At 42.6% G+C, this 20,748-nt stretch overlaps 1 protein-coding gene across 1 annotated transcript in view; it reads right to left on the reverse strand.

The window, feature by feature from the left end:
* Positions 1-19,128, reverse strand: part of DSTN (destrin, actin depolymerizing factor) — a 42,729-nt gene extending 23,601 nt beyond the window's left edge. The window contains exon 1 of the mRNA XM_010591521.3: positions 19,004-19,128. Coding sequence (XP_010589823.1) covers positions 19,004-19,006 — 3 coding nt within the window. The 5' untranslated portion in view covers positions 19,007-19,128. The remainder of the gene's footprint in view (positions 1-19,003) is intronic.
* Between the last annotated feature and the right edge of the window lie 1,620 nt (positions 19,129-20,748).

A 20,748-nucleotide genomic window follows, 5' to 3' on the forward strand; every position in this document is an offset into this window, starting at 1 on the left:
AACTTTATTTAAACATTAAATATATAGCTAGTTGTGATGGTTAAGATTGTGTGTCAACTTGGCTGGGCCATGATTCTCAGCATTTATGTGTGAACACTCCCATGATAGAATCTGCTGTGAGTAGCTAATCAGTTGAAGGGGGGTTTCCTTGGGGGTGTGGCCTGCATCAGAATATAAACAAACGTTCTGGCTTTTTGCATGTTCTGGATTCTGCGGCTACCTCCCGTTCATCTGACCTCCGGTTCCTGGGACTTGAATATCAGCTTATCTTCACAGCCTGTGAGCTGGAGCCCTGTCCTCTGACCTGCCAACCTTGGGTTCACCAGCCCCTGCAGGTACATGTATCAGGAGAAGCCTTGCGGTCTTGCCTGCCAGTCTTGGCTTTGTTGATCTTCACAGCCTGTGAGCAAGAGCCCTGCTCTCCAACCTGCCCATCTTGGGTTTACTAGCCCCTGCAGCTACATGAATCAAGAAAAGCCTCCATCCTGATCCCTGGACATGGGATGTTCAAGCCTTTATAATTTCATGAACTGTATCCTTGATATAAATCTCTCTCTATTTATATATTTATACACTTTACTGGTTTTGCTTCTCTAGAGAACCCAGCCTAAGACACTAGTATAAATGCTGTTTGGTCTGCACAGTCTCTCTGAAGGACACTGTACTTTACTTTGAAGTACATGAAGATTTTCTATACTTTGGGAACTGGTTGTAAAGTTAACACTGTTTAGACACTTTGGCCTCTTTTGAAGGCTGCTGGCTAATCAGGGTGGTGACTGCTGAAGGTTAGGGTGACTGTGGCAATTTCTTAAAACAGTGAAGGTTACCACATCGACTGACTTCCTTTCACAGAAGATTTCTGTGTCGCATGAAATGCTGTTTGACAGCATTTTACTCGAAGTAGAACTTCTTTCAAAATTGGAATCAAACCTCTCAAACCCTGCGACTGTTTTATCAACTAATATTTTATATCTTTTGCTGTCAATTCAACAACGTTAATAGCATCTTCACCAGGAGCAGATTCCATCTCAAGAAACCACTTTCTTTGCTCATCCGTAAGAAGCAACTCCTCAACCATTAAAGTTTCATCATAAGATTGCAGAAATCCAGTCACATCTTCAGGCTCCACTCCTAATTCTAGTTCTCTTGCTATTTTCACCACATCTGCAGTTACTTCCTCCACTGAAGTCTTGAACCCCTCAAAGTTGTCCATGAAGGTCAGAATCAACTTCTTCCAAACTCCTGTTAATGTGATATTTTGACCTCCTCCCATGAATCATGAATGTTCTTAGTGGCATCTAGAATGGTGAATCCTTTCCAGAAGGTTTTCAATTTACTTTGCCCAGATCCATTGGAGGAATCACTATCTATGGCAGCTATAAGTCTCACAAAATGTATTTCTTAAATAAGAAGACTTGAAAGTCAAAATCACTCCTTGATCCATGGATGTTGTGTTAGTAGGCATGAAAACAACATTAATCTCCTTGAACATCTCCACCAGAACTCTTGGGTGAACAGGTGCATTGTCAGTGAGCAGTAATATTTTGAAAGGAATCTTCTTTTCTGAGCAGTAGGCCTCAACAGTGGGCTTAAAATATTCAGTAAACCATGTTGTAAACACATGTGCTGTCATCCAGGCTTTGTTGTTCCATTTACAGAGCACAGGCAGAGTAGATTTAGCATAATTCTTAAGGGCTCTAGGATTTTCGGAATGGTAAATGAGCAATGGCTTCAACTTCAAGTCACCAGCTGCATTAGCCCCTAACGAGTCCGCTGCCCTTTGAAGTTTTAAAGCCAGGCACTGACTTCTCCTCTCTAGCTATCAAAGTCCTAGATGACATCATCTTCCAATATAAGACTGTTTCATCCACACTGAGTATCTGTTGTTCAGTGTAGCCGCCTTCATCAATTATCTCAACTAGGTCTTCTGGGTAACTTGCTGCAGCCTCTACAGCAGCACTGGCTGCTTCACCTTGCACCTTTATGTTATGGAGACAGCTTCTTTCCTTAAGCCTCATGAACCAACCTCTGCTAGCTTCAACCGTTTCTTCTACAGCTTCCTCACCTCTCTCAGCCTTTGTAAGACTGAAGAGAGTTAGGGCCTTGCTCTGGATTAGGCTTTGGATTAAGGGAATGTTGTGGCTGGTTTGATCATCTATCCAGACCACTAAAACTTTGTCCATACTAGCAATAAGGCCATTTCACTTCCTTATCATTCCTGGGTTCACTGGATTAGCACTTTTAATTTCCTTTAAGAACTTTTCCTTTGCATTCACAACTTAGCTGTTTGGTGCAAGAGGCCTAGCTTTCAGCCTATCCTGGCTTTTGACATGCCTTCCTCACTAAGCTTAATCATTTCTAGCTTTTGATTTAAAGCAAGAGACCTATGACTCTTCCTTACACTTGAACATGTTGAGGCCATTGTAGGATTATTAATGGCCTAATTTCAATATTGTTGTGTCTCAGGGAATAGGGAGGCCCAAGGAGAGGGAGTGAGATGGGGGAACAGCCAGTCGATGGAGCAGTCAGAACACACGTAACATTTATCACTTAAGATCATCGTCTTATATGGGCGAGATTTGTGGTAGGCCAAACAATTACAATAGTAACATCAAAGGTCACTGATCACAGATCACCATAACAGATATAATGAAAAAGCTTGAAATAGTTCAAGAATTGCCAAAATGTGACACAGAGACACAAAGTGAGCACGTGCTGTTGGAAAAAAGGAGCCAACAGACTTGCTCGATGCAGGGTTGCCACAAACCTTCAATTTGTAAAAAATGCAGTATCTGCAAAGCGCAATAAAGCGAAGTGCAATAAACAAGGTATGCCTGTATGTGGTCCTGGTCTTATAACTCCCATGAAATGACTGGATGGGGTTATGCGAATGAGGTGTGTAAAACTCTTGCTGGGATTGGTTGTAATACGTAAATAAGGGGGTTGTTCAGTTTTGCCATCTGCTAGGCTTTAAAAGAACCAATCCCAGAGGTTGATTGAGGGGGTTGGGGGGAAGTACCTCACTATGATCAAGAGCCAGGAGCAGAGCGCGTCCTTTCTACACATGGAAATCCATCCAACATCATTTATTGAAGAGACTCTTCTTTCCTCCTTGAATGGAGTTGCACCCTTGTCAAAAATCAGCTGACCACAGATGTGTGGGTTTATTTCTGGACTCTCAATTCTATTCCATTGGTCTATGTGTCTATTGTTATATCAGTACTAGGTTGTTTTCATTGCTATAGCTGTATAATATGCTTTCAAATCCAGAAGTGTGGGAATTAACTCTCAATATCTTTATCAATCCTTCCTGCCCGACACATATACACATTGACACGCACACAATCTCCCATCTACCTTATAATTATGAAGCTGCTTAATACGTGTTTACTCAATCAATAAAAGGTTAAATTATACTTGCTATTTCTGTTTTAAAAGTCATGGGTATGTTACTTTTTAATTTTAAAAGTGTCTAATACGTAAGCTTCACTTAATTTCGGGATAAATACCAGGTAAGAGATACTAATGTACACATTAATCAATATGCAAAGAACATGACCTTAAAGAAAACATTTCATAAAACATTTTTGATACATTTCAAAATTTTTGCAATCCAAAGTCTTGTTAAATAGCCATTTGATTCTGTAGTTGAAAAATAAAATAGGCACTATTTCATAATTAGACATATCCATTTTTTTTTATTTTATTAGTAGTTTTATCAAAGGTGCAGAGACGACTGCTTCAAGAATTTATCAAATATAAGAAAAAGAACAAAAAATCCGTATATTCTGCCTCATTCTTCACTAAGATAGGAAAGAATGAAAAAATACATATATATTTCTCAGCAATAAAAAGCAACAAGCTGCTGATACAAAAATGCATTATGCTAAGTGGAAAGAAGTCAGGCTCAAAGTACATGACTGTATGGTTCCATTTGTACGACATTCTTGCAAAGGTAAAACTACAGGGACAAGATTTCCTGGAGTGAAGAAACTCTTGTATATCTTGACTGTGGTAGTGGTTACACAGCTGTATACATTTGTCAGAACTTCTAGAATTTACACCAAAAAAGGTAAATTTTTATTTTATGTAAGTTATCCAGAATTTTAAAAAGTGGGAAAAAAAATTATACATTGCTTTTAATCTTTACTTCAAGGCCAACAATATAAAAATATTCTACTCACTTTTGAGAAAGATCATATTGGATGAACCAAAGGTAAAAGATCTCTCCTTGGTTTAACACTTTGGCTTAGTTCTCTCTAGAGAGTTAGCGAGCATGTCAATGAACCTAGGACAGGAAACAGATTCGATGCTGTTGGTTAAATGATCTAAAGCCCTGGTAGTGCAGTGGTGAAAAGCTCCGCTGCTAACCAAAAGGCTGGCAGTTCGAATCCACCAGCCACTCCCTGGAAACCCTATGGGCCAGTTCCATAGGGTGGCTGTGAATCAATTCAACAGCAATAGGTTTGGTTGGTTTTTTGGTTAACTGATCTGCCTTTGTTTTATGGTCACACATCTTATAAACCTTATCAATTCCTCCTTAAATGTCTATTTCAAATCTATTCCTCCTCTACTCTCCAGATCTCAAATCATCCCCCAATTAAAAATCTTTAGTGATTCCCCAGCACCTACAAGATAAAGTCCACATTCATTAAGAGAGCATATAAAAGGTCCTTTATTGTCTGCACCAACTTACCTTTCAAGATTCATCTCCCACCATACTTCTAATCAGGCATCTGTGCTACTCACTGATGCCTTTGAGCAAGTAATTTGGCCATTTGTATCAAGAGCCTTAAAATGACCCATACCCTTCGACCTCTTCACCTAGTAATATCACTTCTAGGAATTCATTCTAGAGAAATAATCTGTATAACACTAAAGATTAGAAAGCCTAAATAAATACAGAAGAATTGCAAAGTAAATTATAGTATAGCCACAAAACAGTTTCTGATGCAGCCGTTAAAATTATGTTCATGGAAAGTTTTGAAATATGGGGGAAACGTCTATGTTACATGTAAAAAGAGAAGCTGGATACGGTGTAACATCAACTACGTAAAACAGTATATACAGAAAGAAATTCTCCAACTTCTCTAACAGTGGTAATATAGTAAGTGATTTTCATTATCTTCTCTCTAGTTTTCTGTATTTTTCAAGTTTTCTCTGATGAGCAAGCATATTGTTAATATTAGCAATATACACATAAAAAAAAACCTTTTTAATTCAGTAATTTCATATATAGGACTCTATTTTGAAGAAATAATTCAAATCCAGCCAAAGATTTATGTGCAAAGACGACACGGCATTACTTAGAACAGTGGATTTAATTTGACACGGGGTGATCTATTATCACCACTGTACATTGACGATACCATTGAATAAATTCTAAAATATTTTTATGGGTATATTACACATACCATAAAATTCACCCATTTAAAGTCTAAGTTCAGCAGTTTTTAGTATATTCAGAGTTGTGCAGCCATCACCACAATCTAATTTTAGGACATTTTCAACACCCCAAATTGGAACCCCATACTCACGAACGTCTTTCCCTTTTCCCACTGCCACCCGCCCCAGCCCCTGGCAACTACTAATCTGGCTTCTGTCTCAGCAGATCTACCTCCTCTGAACATTTTATACGAATGGAACCATGCAATATGTAGTCTCTTGTGGCTGGCTCCTTTCATTTAGCATATTTTCAAGGTCCACTTATGTTACAGCATGTGTAAGTACTTCATTCCTTTTAACTGCCAAATAATATTCCGTAACACAGGCACACACCTTCTGTTTATCCATTCATCTGCTGACGTGCATTTCGGGTGTTTCTGCCTTTTGGCTACCAGGAATAACGATGCCATGAACGTCTGTGTACAGGCTTTTGCGTGGTCATACGGTTTTATTTCTCTTGGGTATATACCTAGGAATAAATTACTACACGTATTGAAACTCTATGTTTAACTTTTTGAGGCACTGCCAAACTGTTTTCCAAAACAGTGGGACCATTTCACAATTCAGCCAGGAACGTATGAATGTTCCAATTTCTCCATATTTTCACCAACATTTGTTACAGTTCATATTCTTGATTATAGCCATCTTGGTGAGTGTGTAGTATCTCATTGTGGTTTTGACTTGCATTTCCCCAATGGCTAATAATGTTGAACTTATTTTCATGTGCCCATTAGCCATTTGCGTATCTTCTTTGGAGAAATATCCACTCAAATTCCTTGCCTATTTTTAAATTGGGTTGTCTTTTTATTGATCAGTTCTTTATATGTTCTGAATATAAGTTCCTTCTCCAGTATATGTTTGCAGTTATCTTCTCCCATTTTAGTTAATTTTTGTGTACGGTATGAAGTAGGGGTCCAAATTCATTCTTTTATATGTTGATATCTAGTTGCCCTAGTACCATTTGTTAAAAAGACTATTCTTTCCCCCCACTGAATTATCTTGGCACTTTTACCACATTAAGCAATATTTAATGACATAACTTTTATCACATTAAGCAATATTTAATGACATGGAAATGAAGGATATAAAACTGCTACAGATGAACCCAACTGTGTGAGAAAAATCTGCATTGGCAGTCTCAAGATACTCTCTCAATCTTTTATTTCCATTACAGCACTTACTATAATCTATACATTATTTTGTTTTCTTATTTCTCTCCTGTCTCTCCCATTAGAATGCATACTTCTTAGAAACAGGGACTTTGTCCTGCATAGAGCTGAATCTCCAGAGTCTACAACACTGCCTGGTTTCTAGAAGCACTGAGCAATTAGTTATTGCAAGCATATGTATGTACAGAAAATGGCCTGGAAGAAAATGTGCCAAACGTTAATACTTTGGTTGGTGTCATAGATTGATCTGTGTCCCCCCAAAACATCTGCCAACTAAGCTAGGCCATGGCTCCCAGTACTGTGTGGCTGTCTACACTTTGTGATCTGATGTGATTTTCCTATGTGTTGTAAATCCTATCTCTATGATATTAATGAGTGGGATTGGCAGCAGTTATGTTAATGAGACAGGACTCAGTCTACAATATTAGGTTGTGTCTTAAGTCAATCTCTTTTGAGATATAAAAGAGAGAAGCAAGCAGAGAGACGTGGTGGCCTCCTACCACCAAGAAACAAGAAGTAGGAGAACAGTGCGTCCTTTGGACCCCAGGTCTTTGTGCTGAGAAGCTCCTCAACCAGGGGGAGACTGATGGGAAGGACCTTCCCCCAGAGCTGACAGAAAAAGAAAGCCTTCCCCTGGAGCTGGCACCCTGAATTTGGACTTCTAGCTTCCTAGACTGGGAGAGAATAAATTTCTCTTTGTTAAAGCCATCTACTTGTGGTAATTCTGTTACAGCAGCACTAGATGACTAAGAGTTGGGAGTTCCACTATAGCTAAATTTTTCTTAATATTCTACAATGAACATACATTATTCTTATAATCGGACATGAAATCAAAGTATTCTAAAGATTTGTAATACTTCTGGATCAGTGTTACTTCCCAAAGTTCTAAGAGCCTCAATTTTTGCCAAACTAGTTTAATTTAGCTTCCTTTGCCTGTACTCCAAGCACAATGACACCACCATATATTTAGTAGCTCAGGTCTAAGTCTCGAGGAGTCTTAATACCTTTCTTTTCCTCACTGCACACACCCAAATAATCAGTAAGTCCTGTAAACTCTATCTGCAAAGTATATACTGAATCTAACTACCTCTCATTATTTCTACTACAAACAAAAACCTGTTGCCGTCGAGTCGATTCTGATCCATAGCAACCCTACAGGATAGAGTAGAACTGCCCCGTAGAGTTTCCAAGGAGCACCTGGAGGATTCAAACTGCTGGCCCTTTGGTTAGCAGCCATAGCATTTAACCATTACGCCACCAGGGTTTCCTATCTCCACCTCAGCAATCTTAATCCAGCCCACAGCAATCTATTGTCTGTCTCTTAATTGGTCTTGTCCCCATTTGTACACACCCACACATCAACCATAAGAATAAACCATTAGACATATATAACTCCACAACACTACCGACCAAAAAAAAAAGCGTTTATGGTTACTTATGTATGTATACATGCATATGTGTGCATGGGTATATATGTGTATACATATGGACAGACATATAAATTTATCTATATGGTTAAGAGCTTGCCTGCTAACCAAAAGGTCAGTAGTTTAAATCCACCAGCTGCTCCTTGGAAACTTTGTGTAGCAGTTCTACTCTGTCCTATAGGGTCCCTGTGAGTCAGAATTGACTCGATGGCAATGGGTTTGGGTTTTATCCATACGTACACACAAGTATGTCTCTGCATGCATATATATATTTATTTATATAATAAAGCACAGAGAGGGCACAGTAATGGATACTTCTTAAACATAACCAAACACCTCACAGATTTGGTTTTCTGGGTTTGAAGGCTTAGAACAGCTCAGTCAGTTGGCATAATATAGTTCATAAAGTTTATGTCACACATCCTAGTTTGATGAGTTGTGTCTGTTGTCTTAAAAGTTTACGAGTGGCTATCTAAGATACAACTACTGGTCTCTACTCATCCGGAACAAAAGAGAAAGAAGGAAACCAAAGACTCAGACAATCAACTCATCTACAGGGTTAATGAACCATAGTGCTCTCATCTGCTCCGAGACTAGAAGAACTAGACGATGCCTGGCTACTACCACCGACCGCTCTGATCGGGGCCGCAATAGATGGATCCTGACAGAATGCGAGGAAAATGTGGAACGGAACTCAAATTCTCAAAAAGTCCAGATTTACTGGACCAGTTGAGTCTGGAGGACTTCCCAAGACTACTGCCCCAAGATACTCTTTAGACCTTGAACTGAAACTATCCCCTGAGGCTACCTTTCAGCTAAACAACAGAGTGGCTCATAAAATAAAGAATATAATGAGTGAATACTAAGATATTTTTTTAAAAAAAGATCATGTGTATGTGACCAAATGGTCAACAACTACCTTAAAGCAAAGATGAGAAGGTAAGGGGGCAGGGAAAATACATTTCTGGAAATGGAACAACCAGAACAGAATTAATGAGAATGTCAACACACTGTGAAAAATGTCACTGAATAATTTTTGTAGAAATTGTTAAGTGGAACTCAATTTGTTGTGTAAACACTCACCAAAAACAATAAATTATTTAAAAAAAAAAAAGAATAAATCACGTATCACCCCAGTACTTCTTATCTCCCTACCACCAGACAGACTCAATGGCTTCCTGGTGCACTTAAAAAAAATTCAAATTCCTCATCTTGGTCTAAAGGCCCTATGTATTCTAGCTGTCATCTACAATCCTTTCTCTCCCTTGTCACTGAATTTCAGCCACACAGAGCTTTTTTTTTTTTTTTGGTTCCTGGCATATGTCAAAGGAAATCCTGGTAGCGTAGTGGTTAAGTGCTATAGCTGCTAACCAAAGTGTTGGCAGTTCGAATCCGCCAGGTGCTCCTTGGAAACTCTACAGGGCAGTTCTACTCTGTCCTACAGGGTCACTGTGAGTTGGAATCGACTCAACGGCACTGGGTTTGGGTTTTTTTTTTTCCGGCATACGTCAAGCTCATTTTCTTCTCCAGGCCATTCTGCTTAAAGAGGTCTTTCTGCTTAAAATGCTCTTCACATGGCTAGCTCTTCTGTTTTTTGGTTTTTTTTTGGATGGCTCTTTCTTGGTATACAATCTTACCTCAAATGTGACCTCCTGAGTGTCCTTCAAGGAGCCCTGGTGGTACAGTGGTTAAAGCGATGGTCCATGGTTTGAAACCACCAGTGGCGCTCTGTGGGAGAAAGATGTGACAATCTGCTTCCTTAGAGATTTACAGCCTTGGAGAAAGCCTGTGGGGTCGCTATCAGTCAAAATCAACTCCACGGCAGTGGGTTTGGTTTTGGGAAGAGGCCTCCCTAACAATCCTAGCTTAAGTGGCCAACTATTCTAGTCACTCCTTATGTGACTCCCTATGGCATGACCCATTTTATTTTCTTCATACCACTTACCACCGTCATACATGATCTTGTGCTTTTTGTTTTGTTTTTATCTGTCTCCCCCACCATAACATCCATGAGGACAAGGATTTTGCTCTTCAGTGTTTTATGCCCGGTGCCTGGATCAGTTCTCAGCCTAAGACAATCTCTCACATATGTGTTGACTATATGATCACTGTCCTAAAACTCTGAGGGCAGTGCAGAACTGTGATTCTCCGTTCATTACTTTAGAAAAAATACTACCAAGAATGCAAGACAAGCTATTTTTACATCAAAAGCAAGTCACCTTAAATATCAAATAATCATGTATAATGATTCCAAGTTTAAAAAAAAAAACAGTTTAAAGAAATAATAAAACGATTAGAAACATGTTCTAATGCCCTTCTCCCATTTTTTCACTTTATCTAGAATTACTAAAGCAAATACTGGTACAATCAGAATATAAAGATGAACATGGGACATAATGAGACTATAAGAACACCTGTCTATTCTTAAGATATACCCAGTTAGAGAGAGATAACATAGACAAAAGAATACTATGTAAGTGCTATGCCAGCAGGAAAGGAGCCCTGGTGACACAATGGTTAAGCACTCGGCTACTAACCGACAGACTGATGGTTTGAACCCACCCAACAGCTCTCCAGGAGAAAGACCAAGCAATCTGCTTTTGCAAAGATTAGAGCCTAGACAACCCTATGGGGCAGTTCTACTCTGTCACATGGGGTCACTATGTGTCCGAATCAACTCCATGGCACCTAACAACAACACACTAGCAGCAAGACCCCCAGGCTTTGGTATCCCAGGAGAGTGAGCGGTTCAGTAGGAGGGGAGGCTATTGGAGGGAGCTGTCATAATCAGTGGGGTCTCCCCAGAGCGGGCACGTGATGGATAAGCTACCTACTGATCTGCTAGGCAGAAATCCCTTTACAAAGAATTAAATAAGCTGATTTTGGCCTTTTCCATTCAGATAGCAAGCCATGAAAAAAGAGTGTTAATCTAATTAGAACCTAAGTTTGTTGTTTTTTAATATTATTATTTTAGCCAACACCGAAAAGCACTTTCTACATGCCAGGCACTGCTTTACACTAATTATATGCATTGCTATCTAGGACTATGGTGGTGGTAAGTGCTATTTTTATTTCCATTTGAAGGAATGATGAAATCGAGCCACGTAATGATTATTAACTTACCCTAGGTCACACCGTCAGTGAGTGGCAGAGCCAGGATCCAACAACAAAACCCCAGGCAGCCAACCCTGCTCTTAACCACTTCTCACTATAGTTTATCGGGAATGATAACAATACCTACCTCACGGGGTGCTATAAGGACGGAATGACACAAGGTAACACAATGCTTGACACACAGTCAATACTTGTAAATTAACTAAGACAGCAATGCTTCTTGTTAGTCCTTCAAGTACTAACTTTTGTTAGTCCTTCAAGTACTTTTTCTATGTCCCAGGATGCCTTAATGTGTGTTAGTTTCATCTTTAAGGAAACTGGCATTTATTGAGAGGTTTCTGTATGCCAGAATTATTTTAAAGGTGTTACTCTAACAGTACTTGTTTTATCTATCTCAAAGGATTCTCACTATAAAACTCAAATTAAACTGTAATGCAGTACACAAAGGGGAAGTACCATTCAGTTAGTTTAGTACTTAAAACTCAATTTCCACTGTATTAAAAAAAAAAAAGGGTATATGGGAATGTCATTGTTAGTAGGAGTCAGTCAATTCGGACTCATGGCGACCCCACGTGTGCAGAGTAGAACAGCTCCATAGGGTTTTCAAGGCTGTGAACTTTTGGAAGCAGCTGACCAGGCCTGTCTTCCAAGGCACCTCTGGGTGGGTTCGAACCGCCAAGCTTTCAGCTAGGAGTTGAGTGCTTAACCATTTGCACCATCCAGGGGTATAAAATTAAAGTAATCCATCTCTACAGGAACTTGTCCCTTGTCATAATTCAGAATGCCCTCTCACTCACTAGCATCTGTTCTGAACCTACTATGAGAGAGGCATTCTTGCTATTGTAACGTACAAGCTACATCTCAAGGAAGCTCAAAGGTGCAGTTTCACAAAACATCATAACAAGTGTTAAAAAAGGAATTCATATGTGCTATCACAGCTCTCGGAAACCCTGGTAGCATAGTGGTTAAGTGCGACAGCTGCTAACCAAAAGGCTGGTTCATCAAATCCGACAGGCGCTCCTTGGAAACTCTACGGGGCAGTTCTACTCTGTCCCGTAGGGTGGCTATGAGTTGAAATCGACTGGACGGCAGTGGGTTTTTTAATCACAGCTCTCAGACATGTGGACCAATGTAGATAAATAAGTGTTGGTATCCATACCAATTCCATATCACAAATTAAATAGGGCAACCCACAAAAGTCTATACCAGTAAGGTATAAAAGATATAAAAGGCAGAGGATGTTCATCTCCATCACCCCTGGCAAAGAAGAAACTCTACCCTGGCTCGCTCTGCATTCTACCACTCCCAGGAGCCAGACAACAGTGGCGGCTAGAGTTGAGAGTACTGAACTTCAGTTACTTAGCAGTGTGTGAGTGGCAAAGCATGAAAAGGAAAAGTGCCAGAGGAGGGGAACATCAGTCCTCAGTAGGAGGCGCGGGCATTAACAATCACATTCTTGGGGATGTATTTTTATGCTGATTGATTTTACGGGGACACAAAAAGCTTATATGAAGACAGGAGGAGTATTTATATAATGTCAGATTCATAGGACGCAGCATGCATGTAAAAACTGATGCAATAAACATATAAAAAAATACTCAACTCACTACTAATCAGAGAGATGCAAACTGAAGTGATGAGAAATCAGTTCATACCAATCATATTGGCTGCCAAGGTTTATAGTCTCATAATACCAAGAGGTGAAAGGACATGGAGAAACAGGCTCATAAATGTGGCCGAGTGGATGCAAAAGAGATTAACCACCATGTAGATTAGAAAACATTCATGCCCTCCCAGGATGTCTGCGCCTAGATAAATACTCAGGGAGACACATGTAGAGGGTAAAGAAGTGAAATATAACACAGAAACAGTCCATTACAAAGGAGTTTACAATAGTCAAAAAAGGTACAATAGCAAAAAACGTGGAAAACGTCATCAATGGGGGAATGAATAAACTTGTATAGTTAGATAATGGAAAACTAGTCAGCGGTTAAACTAAAAAATGACAAAGCTACAGAAAAATCAAAAATCATCAAAAAATTTATTTAAAAAATTGCAAAATAGTATATGAACCTGATGACATAAAAATTTTACAAACACGTCAAGGCAATATATATTATTAAAGACGCATACATGAATAGCCAAAAGTATAGAAACATAAATGAGAGTGAAATATATCAATTCAGGTGACAATGTTGAACTTGACCTGAGCCATATGCTTTTGGAAAGGAGAGCAAGTTAATAACCGCGTTTTGGGAAAGGGGGAACCACAAAGGACCAGGCCTTTGCATATTCCATGATAAAACCTGTCTCCATCCCTCCTCAAGACTCCCTTGTCTACCTGACTCGGTAAAACCCCAGGTCCCTTTACTTTGCTTTGAGATTTTCCTCATTAATGAACGTTCTCCCTATGCCAACAGCCTGAATAAAATCATCTCCTTAATTGTCTGGTACCTTATACCGCCGGCACAGAAGAAGCGGTTCTCGCTGGGGAGCAAAGGGAATGTGCCGAGAAAAAAGGATGCCTATTTAGTTGTCATGGTGACACGTAAAGCTATAACATGAGAAAATGTTAACCTTTTTTTTTTTGGTTCAAAGGGGTCTGCTGTTCTGTGTCCTTTTCTGCTCAAAACTGTTTCAAAATTAATTTTTTAAATTATTTTAAGCTTGATGTGCAGTCGGAAAAGGTGACCTGTCACAAGTCAATCCTTTACACTCTGTTTTCTCATACGTTAAACAGGTACATCAACACTTGCCTAATCTATTTCACTGGGTTGTTACAAATTAAAAATATATAAAATACGTTATACCATATGGTGTATCTGTAACTCAGTCTGAGCCAATTAGCTCAGTTTGTTAAGCAGAGTTAGGGGTGAGATTGGAGTCCCTGGGTGGTGCACATTGTTAACGTGTTCAGCTGCTAACCAAAAGGTCGGAGGTTTGAGTCCCCCCAGAGGCACCCGGAAAGAAAGACCGGGCAATCTGCTTCTGAAAAATCAGCCACTGAAAACCTATGAAGCACAGCATTACATGGGGTCGCCATAAGTCAGAGTCACCTAGCTGGCAAGGGGTAACAACTGGTGAGGTATAGATTCTCATGCAGACCCTCACTGTGTTTCAGTGGCAGGACTGCACTCATACTTCCCCGCAAGCCATACAGCCGTGCTGCAAATACACACCCTTGGCTACGAGTGGAGCTAGGCACGTCTCCATGGGATCTCTCAATTCACACTCATTAGCGCTACTGGGCAAAGAACTTGAAGAACTTGATGGGGGGCTGGTACGTGACCTTTGTATAAGAAAATACAGGCACACAAAAATTTTGTTTGGGATGTGTAGATGTGGTTATGCTTTTTCTTGGGGTGGGGGGCACCATAAAGTGAGACATTTGAAAACATAAAAACTCATCTTAAAGTGCTCAGAAAGTGATCTTTCGAGTTGGATTCAAATTGCTTCATTCCCAAGTGCTTCTAGAAGACCTGGTGAGTACCAGGAAGTGATTTTGCTAATTTAGAATCCATCTGCAGTTAAATCTAATCTTGGGGGAAAAAAATCTTTTCTCCATTTTCACAATATTCTCTAATGGCTAGGCTGAACGGAGCTGCTCTGTGCTCAGAGAGCTAAAAACAAGTAACCTTTAAAAATGGTCGATCTACCAAATTCCAATGGCATTTTTTAATGAGATGGAGAGACAAATCACCAACTTCATATGGAAGGGAAGGAGGCCCCAGATAAGTGAAGCATTACTGAAAAAGAAGAACAAAGTGGGAGGCCTCACTCTACCTGATTTTAGAACCTATTATACAGCCATAGTAGTCAAAACAGTCTGGTGCTGGTACAACAACAGATACATAGACCAATGGAACAGAATTGAGAATTGAGACATAAATCCATCCACATAGGAGCAGCTGATATTTGACAAAGGCCCAAAGTCAGGTAAATGGGGAAAAGACAGTCTTTTTAACAAATGGTACTGGCATAACTGGAAATCCATCTGCCAAAAAATGAAACAAGACCCGTACCTCACACCATGCACAAAAACGAACTCAAAATGGATCAAAGGCCTAAATATGAAATCTAAAACAATAAAGACCATGGAAGAAAAAAGAGGGACAACACTAGGAGCCCTAATACATGGCATAAACAGTGTACAAAAAATTACTTACTAACAATGCAGAAGAGAAACTAGATAACTGGGAGCTCCTAAAAATCAAACACCTATGCTCACCCAAAGGCTTCAACAAAAGAGTAAAAAGATTACCTACAAACTGGGAAAAAGTTTTTAGCTATGACATTTCCGATCAGCGTCTGATCTCTAAAAAATCTACAAGATACTGCAAAAACTCAACAACAAAAAGACAAATAACCCAATCAAAAAATAGGCAAAGGATATGAACAGACAATTCACTAAAGAAGACATTCAGGTAGCTAACAGATACATGAGGAAATGTTCACGATCATTAGCCATTAGAGAAATGCAAATCAAAACTACAATGAGATTTCATCTCACTCCAACAAGGCTGGCATTAATCCAAAAAACACAAAACAATAAATGTTGGAGAGGCTTTGGAGAGACTGGAACACTTCTACACTGCTGGTGGGAATGTAAAATGGTACAACCACTTTGGAAATTGACTTGGCGCTTCGTTATGAAGCTAGAAATAGAACTACTATATGATCCAGCAATCCCACTCCCTGGAATATATCTTAGAGAAATAAGAGCTTTTACACGAACAGATATATGCCCACCCATGTTCACTGCAGCACTGTTTACAACAGTAAAAAGATGGAAGCAACCAAGGTGCCCATCAACAGAGGAATGAATAAATTATGGTATATTCACACAATGGAATAATATGCATCAATAAAGAACGGTGATGAATCTGTGAAACATTTCATAACATGGAGGAATCTGAAAGGCATTATGCTGAGTGAAATTAGTCAGTTGCAAAAGGACAAATATTGTATAAGACCACTATTGTGAGAACTCAAGAAATAGTTTAAACAGAGAAGAAAATATTCTTTGATGGTTATGAGGGCGGAAGGGTATTCACTAATTAGACAGTAGATAAGAACTCTTCTAGGTGAAGGGAACGTCAACACACGGTACAGGAGAGGTCAGCACAATCGGACTAAACCAGGAGCAAAGAAGTTTCCTGAATAAACTGAACGCTTCTAAGGCCAGCATACCAGGGGCAGCGGTTTGGGGACCTTGGTTTCTGGGGACATCTAAGTCATTTGGCATAATAAAATCTATTAAGAAAACATTCTGCATCCCACTTTGGAGAGTGGCGTCTGGGGTCTTAAACACTAACAAGCAGCAATCTAAGATGCATCAATTTGTCTCAACCCACCTGGAGCAAAGGAGAATGAAGAACACCAAGGACACAAGGTAATTATGAGCCCAAGAGACACAAAGGGCCACATAAACCAGAGACTACATCAGCCTGAGACAAGAAGAAATAGATGGTGCCCAGCTACAACTGATGACTGCCCTGACAGGGGACACAACAGAGAACCCCTGAGGGAGCAGGAGAGCAGTGGGATGCAGGCCCCAAATGCTTGTAAAAAGACCAGACTTAATGGTCTGAGACTAGAAGGACCCCAGTGGTCATGGCCCCCCAGACCTTCTGTTAGCCCAGGACAGGAACCATTCCCAAAGCCAACTCTTCAGACAGGGATTGGACTGGACAATGGGATAGAAAATGATACTGGTGAAGAATGAGCTTCTTGGATCAAGTAGATACATGAGACTATGCTGGCATCTCCTGTCTGGAGGGGAGATGAGAGGGCAGAGGGGGTCAGAAGCCAGCCGAATGGACAGGAAACGAGAGAGTGGAGGGAAGGAGTGTGCTGTCTCATTAGGGGGAGAGCAATTAAGAGTATATAGCAAGGTAGATATAAATTTTTGTATGAGAGACTGACTTGATTTGTAAACTTTCACTTAAAGCACAAAAAAAAAGGTCGATCTATATTCTGAACTCTCTGAAAAACCATCGCACTAAGAGTAGCCTGTAAGTCTTTTTGACCTTCTAAGGCTAACAAGTTTGAAATGTATTTGGAATTCATCCATGTTGATTAATTTTTATTTCTTCCCCCTTCCCCCACGGACCACTAAATATAACAGACCCTGCATTTTATTTGAATATATACAAACATGAAAGTTAAGCTATATAAAGTTAAAATACTTGATCCTGTTTTTAAACAGAAAATAAAGTCTGTATTACCAACAAAAAAGAAAAAAACAAAATGTCAAATCAGAAGACCCTAAAGCAAATTTCAGCCCACTTCAAAGCACTTTTATCACAGCGCAGGGCCTTAAATTTATCAGAACTCAAAGTACTTAGGCTAAAAAATAACTGTTTTAGTATAAAATACTATATACAATTTGATGTTAAAAAGTCTTAAGGTGTTGATCCTCCTTATGGCTTATAGAATTAAACCAAAGAACCCAAAACTGAACAATTTAATATAAAATTCTTTCTACACATTCCCAGTCATCAAGAAATTTGTGGTTAATCTTTTTCTTCCACTAATGAACCAATCTACACAAATTCATGAAAGTGGCAATACCTTAAAAACAAATTGTTATTCTTGAAAGCATTTTGTATGCAGAAAAACTGGTACCAACAGCTTCCAGGCAGACACATCCCATAACAGTGTAATATTTCAAGAAACGCTGGTAAGCCTTTGCCTGCAAATCATTGACCAAAAATGGTAATAGTGTGTGCAGACTGAAGAAAATGACAAAATGTTCCACCTGATCGTCCAGTTAAGGGTTCTGTTTTACAATAAATGAGAATTACACTTTAGAGGGAAAAATACGTAAGTAAAGCGTCCATTTACTAGACTATCCCGATAATTTAATAGACTTAAAAAAAAAAAAAAAGCTTTTCCATTTGCTTTTATGAGCATCCCAGCATCATGCCCACACCTGGCACACTAAGTTCTGGCAGAGCCAAACTCTTTTACAGGTAAAAAAGGAAACGTTTAATCGTACAGGGACAGACAAGGCAGGGCAGGGGTTAAAGGAGGCTCCCCAAGCTCGACACGCACGACCAGAGCGCTGCTGGAAGCTGACTGCCAGATGCGACAAACAAAGCGGCCGCGAGGCCATTCCGTCTTAGTCATGCCAGGCTCAGGCTCCTTAGGGATTATTCCGCCCGCCAGCGCTCCTCCATAAAGGCCCTATTTTCCTCCTGGAGATGGACAGGCTGCCCAAGCACTCCTCGGGGGCTGAAGCGCGCACGAGTCCCTGACAGCCTCGGTGCCCGGCTCCGGGGGTGCCCGGCTCCGGGGGTGCCCGGCTCCGGGGGTGCCCGGCTCCGGGGGTGCCCGGCTCCGGGGGTGCCCGGCTCCGGGGGTGCCCGGCTCCGGGGGTGCCCGGCTCCGGGGGTGCCCGGCTCCGGGGGTGCCCGGCTCCGGGGACGCCCGCAGCACCAAGGAGCGTCGCCTAACGTCGGCGCCCCTTCCCGCCGCTGTGCGGACCACTCCGGACCGATTCAGCCGAGTGGGCTGGGCGCACCAAGGCCCCGGGAGGGGACACCGCAAAGAGGACGCTCCAGCGCGGCAGCCGGGGAGCCGCCCCGAGCGCGGAGGGCCCGGCCGGGACTGCGGGCGGCCGAAGCCGCGTGCGGGTCCTGCCGGGTCCGGGGGCGCGGGTGGGCGCTGCTCCCGCCCTCGGCCTCGGTCCCCGCAGCGCACAGACAGGAACCAGCCGCCTCTGCCGCTCCCGCCCTCGGCCTCGACCCCCGCGGCGCCCAGGCAGGCACCCGCCGCCCCTGCCCTCGGCCTCGACCCGCAGGCACCCGCCGCCCCTGCCACGCCTCCGGGCCCCGTCCCGCTCACCATCTTCGTCGGCGGCCGCAGACACGCGGAGACGGGAGCTGGCCGGCACGGGATCTGCGCAGAGCCCTCCTCACCGCAGCGGGACCAGACGACCCAGCGAGGCGGCGACGCGGCGGCGCGAGCCTACCAGGCAGCGGGAGGGCGCGCGCCCGGGCCGGAACGCGGCTGCGCACGTCACGGCCGCCCGCCGTTGCTACGCAACCGAGCGGCCTGGCAACGCCCCGCCCAGCCTGCCCTCCCGACGCCCGGCGGGCGGGGATCCTCCCTCACCTAGGGCGGGCGGGGATGCGACGCGGGAGGAGGGGAGGGAAAGGTAGTGATGGAGGCGTGGGGGGCCGGGCCGCCTCCGCCAGCTCGGGCCTCGGGGGTCGTGGACCCCCCGTCGTCGGCCGGGAGCGAGGAGGGGAGCTTGGCTGGCACCTGCCGCTGAGGGGCGGGGAGAAGCTGGGTTCGGGAGGGGTGGTCCTCGCGCCTCCAGGGGCGGGACCACGTGGCGCCCCGCCCCCTGCGCCGCCGTTGCCCTAATATGGAAGTACGTAGCTACCTGGCCAGGTACAGGCCGCCGCTGGGGGCGGGGCCTGGGGGGCGGGAAAGAAAGGCTGGGCGGGGCCCGCAGGCCCCAGGGAGGGGGCCAGTGGGAGCGGTGGGGAGCAGTGGTGCAGGCAGGGGACGCGAACCGCATTTTTTACCTACTTTGGTGCGATTCCCGCTACCCTCTCCGGATTGGCCCAGGCCGGCACGTCAGGCCCTCGGGTGAGGGGAAAAATCTGCACATTTTTCCCCCTTCCCGCGGCGACCGTGGCCATTTCGAGTGCTCTATGACTCACCGCTAATTTCAGGTCTGGAAAACAAGCAACGATTTATTTATCTTTGGGAACAGCCTGGGGAAGGAGGCCCGGCAGCCCGCAGGGGTGTGGCTGGGAAACGGCAAAGTTGTCTCAGCACGATGGCGCCAGCCCCGCTGCTCGGTTTGGGGGCTTTTAAGTTTGGGATTGTGATCTTTTTAATGGATGGTTGCATCAGAAACCGTTTTCAGAGAGCTAGAAGGAACGAATCCAGGCTTTTTGCTGAGGGCGTTTTGGTGGAAAATAAAGGGAACGGAGACAGATTCCCAGCTGGAATGATTACCTAACTTTGTTTTAAGTTTAATTTAGGCTACCGAGAACATCGTGGCTTCTACCAAAACTATTTTAATTCCCCAAATGTTGAGGCTTTTGGACAAGGCGGTTAGTATGTTTTTTTCTTCTGGGCTCTATGTAATATAGAGGTTGTCTGAGGTTCTTTTCCTGCCCGCTCGACATAGAAACCTGTTTCTCTTTACTCTTGTCCTGGGTTTTTTTTTTTTTAAGAGAGCAAGCCAAGTTGTGGCATTTCGTGGCTTTTCCTACCTGCCCCCCTCCCCCCGATTTCTGGGCAGGCTAGAGCAGTGGTTCTCAAACTCGGCCATTCATCAGGATCACCTAACTTGTTAAAAGTCAGATTTGTGGGCCCCACCCCCATAGTTTCTGTCTGCATGTCTGGGGTCAGGCCTGAGAATTTGCATTTCTAACAATTCCCAGGTAAGGCTAATGCTGCTGATTTGGGACCACACTTTAAGAGCTCTCTCTGCTGAGGGAACCTACCTGTATCCAACTGCAGCTGGAACCTTTTCTCTATCATATAGAACTCAATGGCCCTCCCACCTCCAAGTCTTCAAAGACTTATTTCTGGTCCAAAATCGAATCGTGTTCGTTTAAGGACACGTA

This window comes from Loxodonta africana, chromosome 24, assembly GCF_030014295.1.
Source record: "Loxodonta africana isolate mLoxAfr1 chromosome 24, mLoxAfr1.hap2, whole genome shotgun sequence".
NCBI lineage: Eukaryota > Metazoa > Chordata > Mammalia > Proboscidea > Elephantidae > Loxodonta > Loxodonta africana.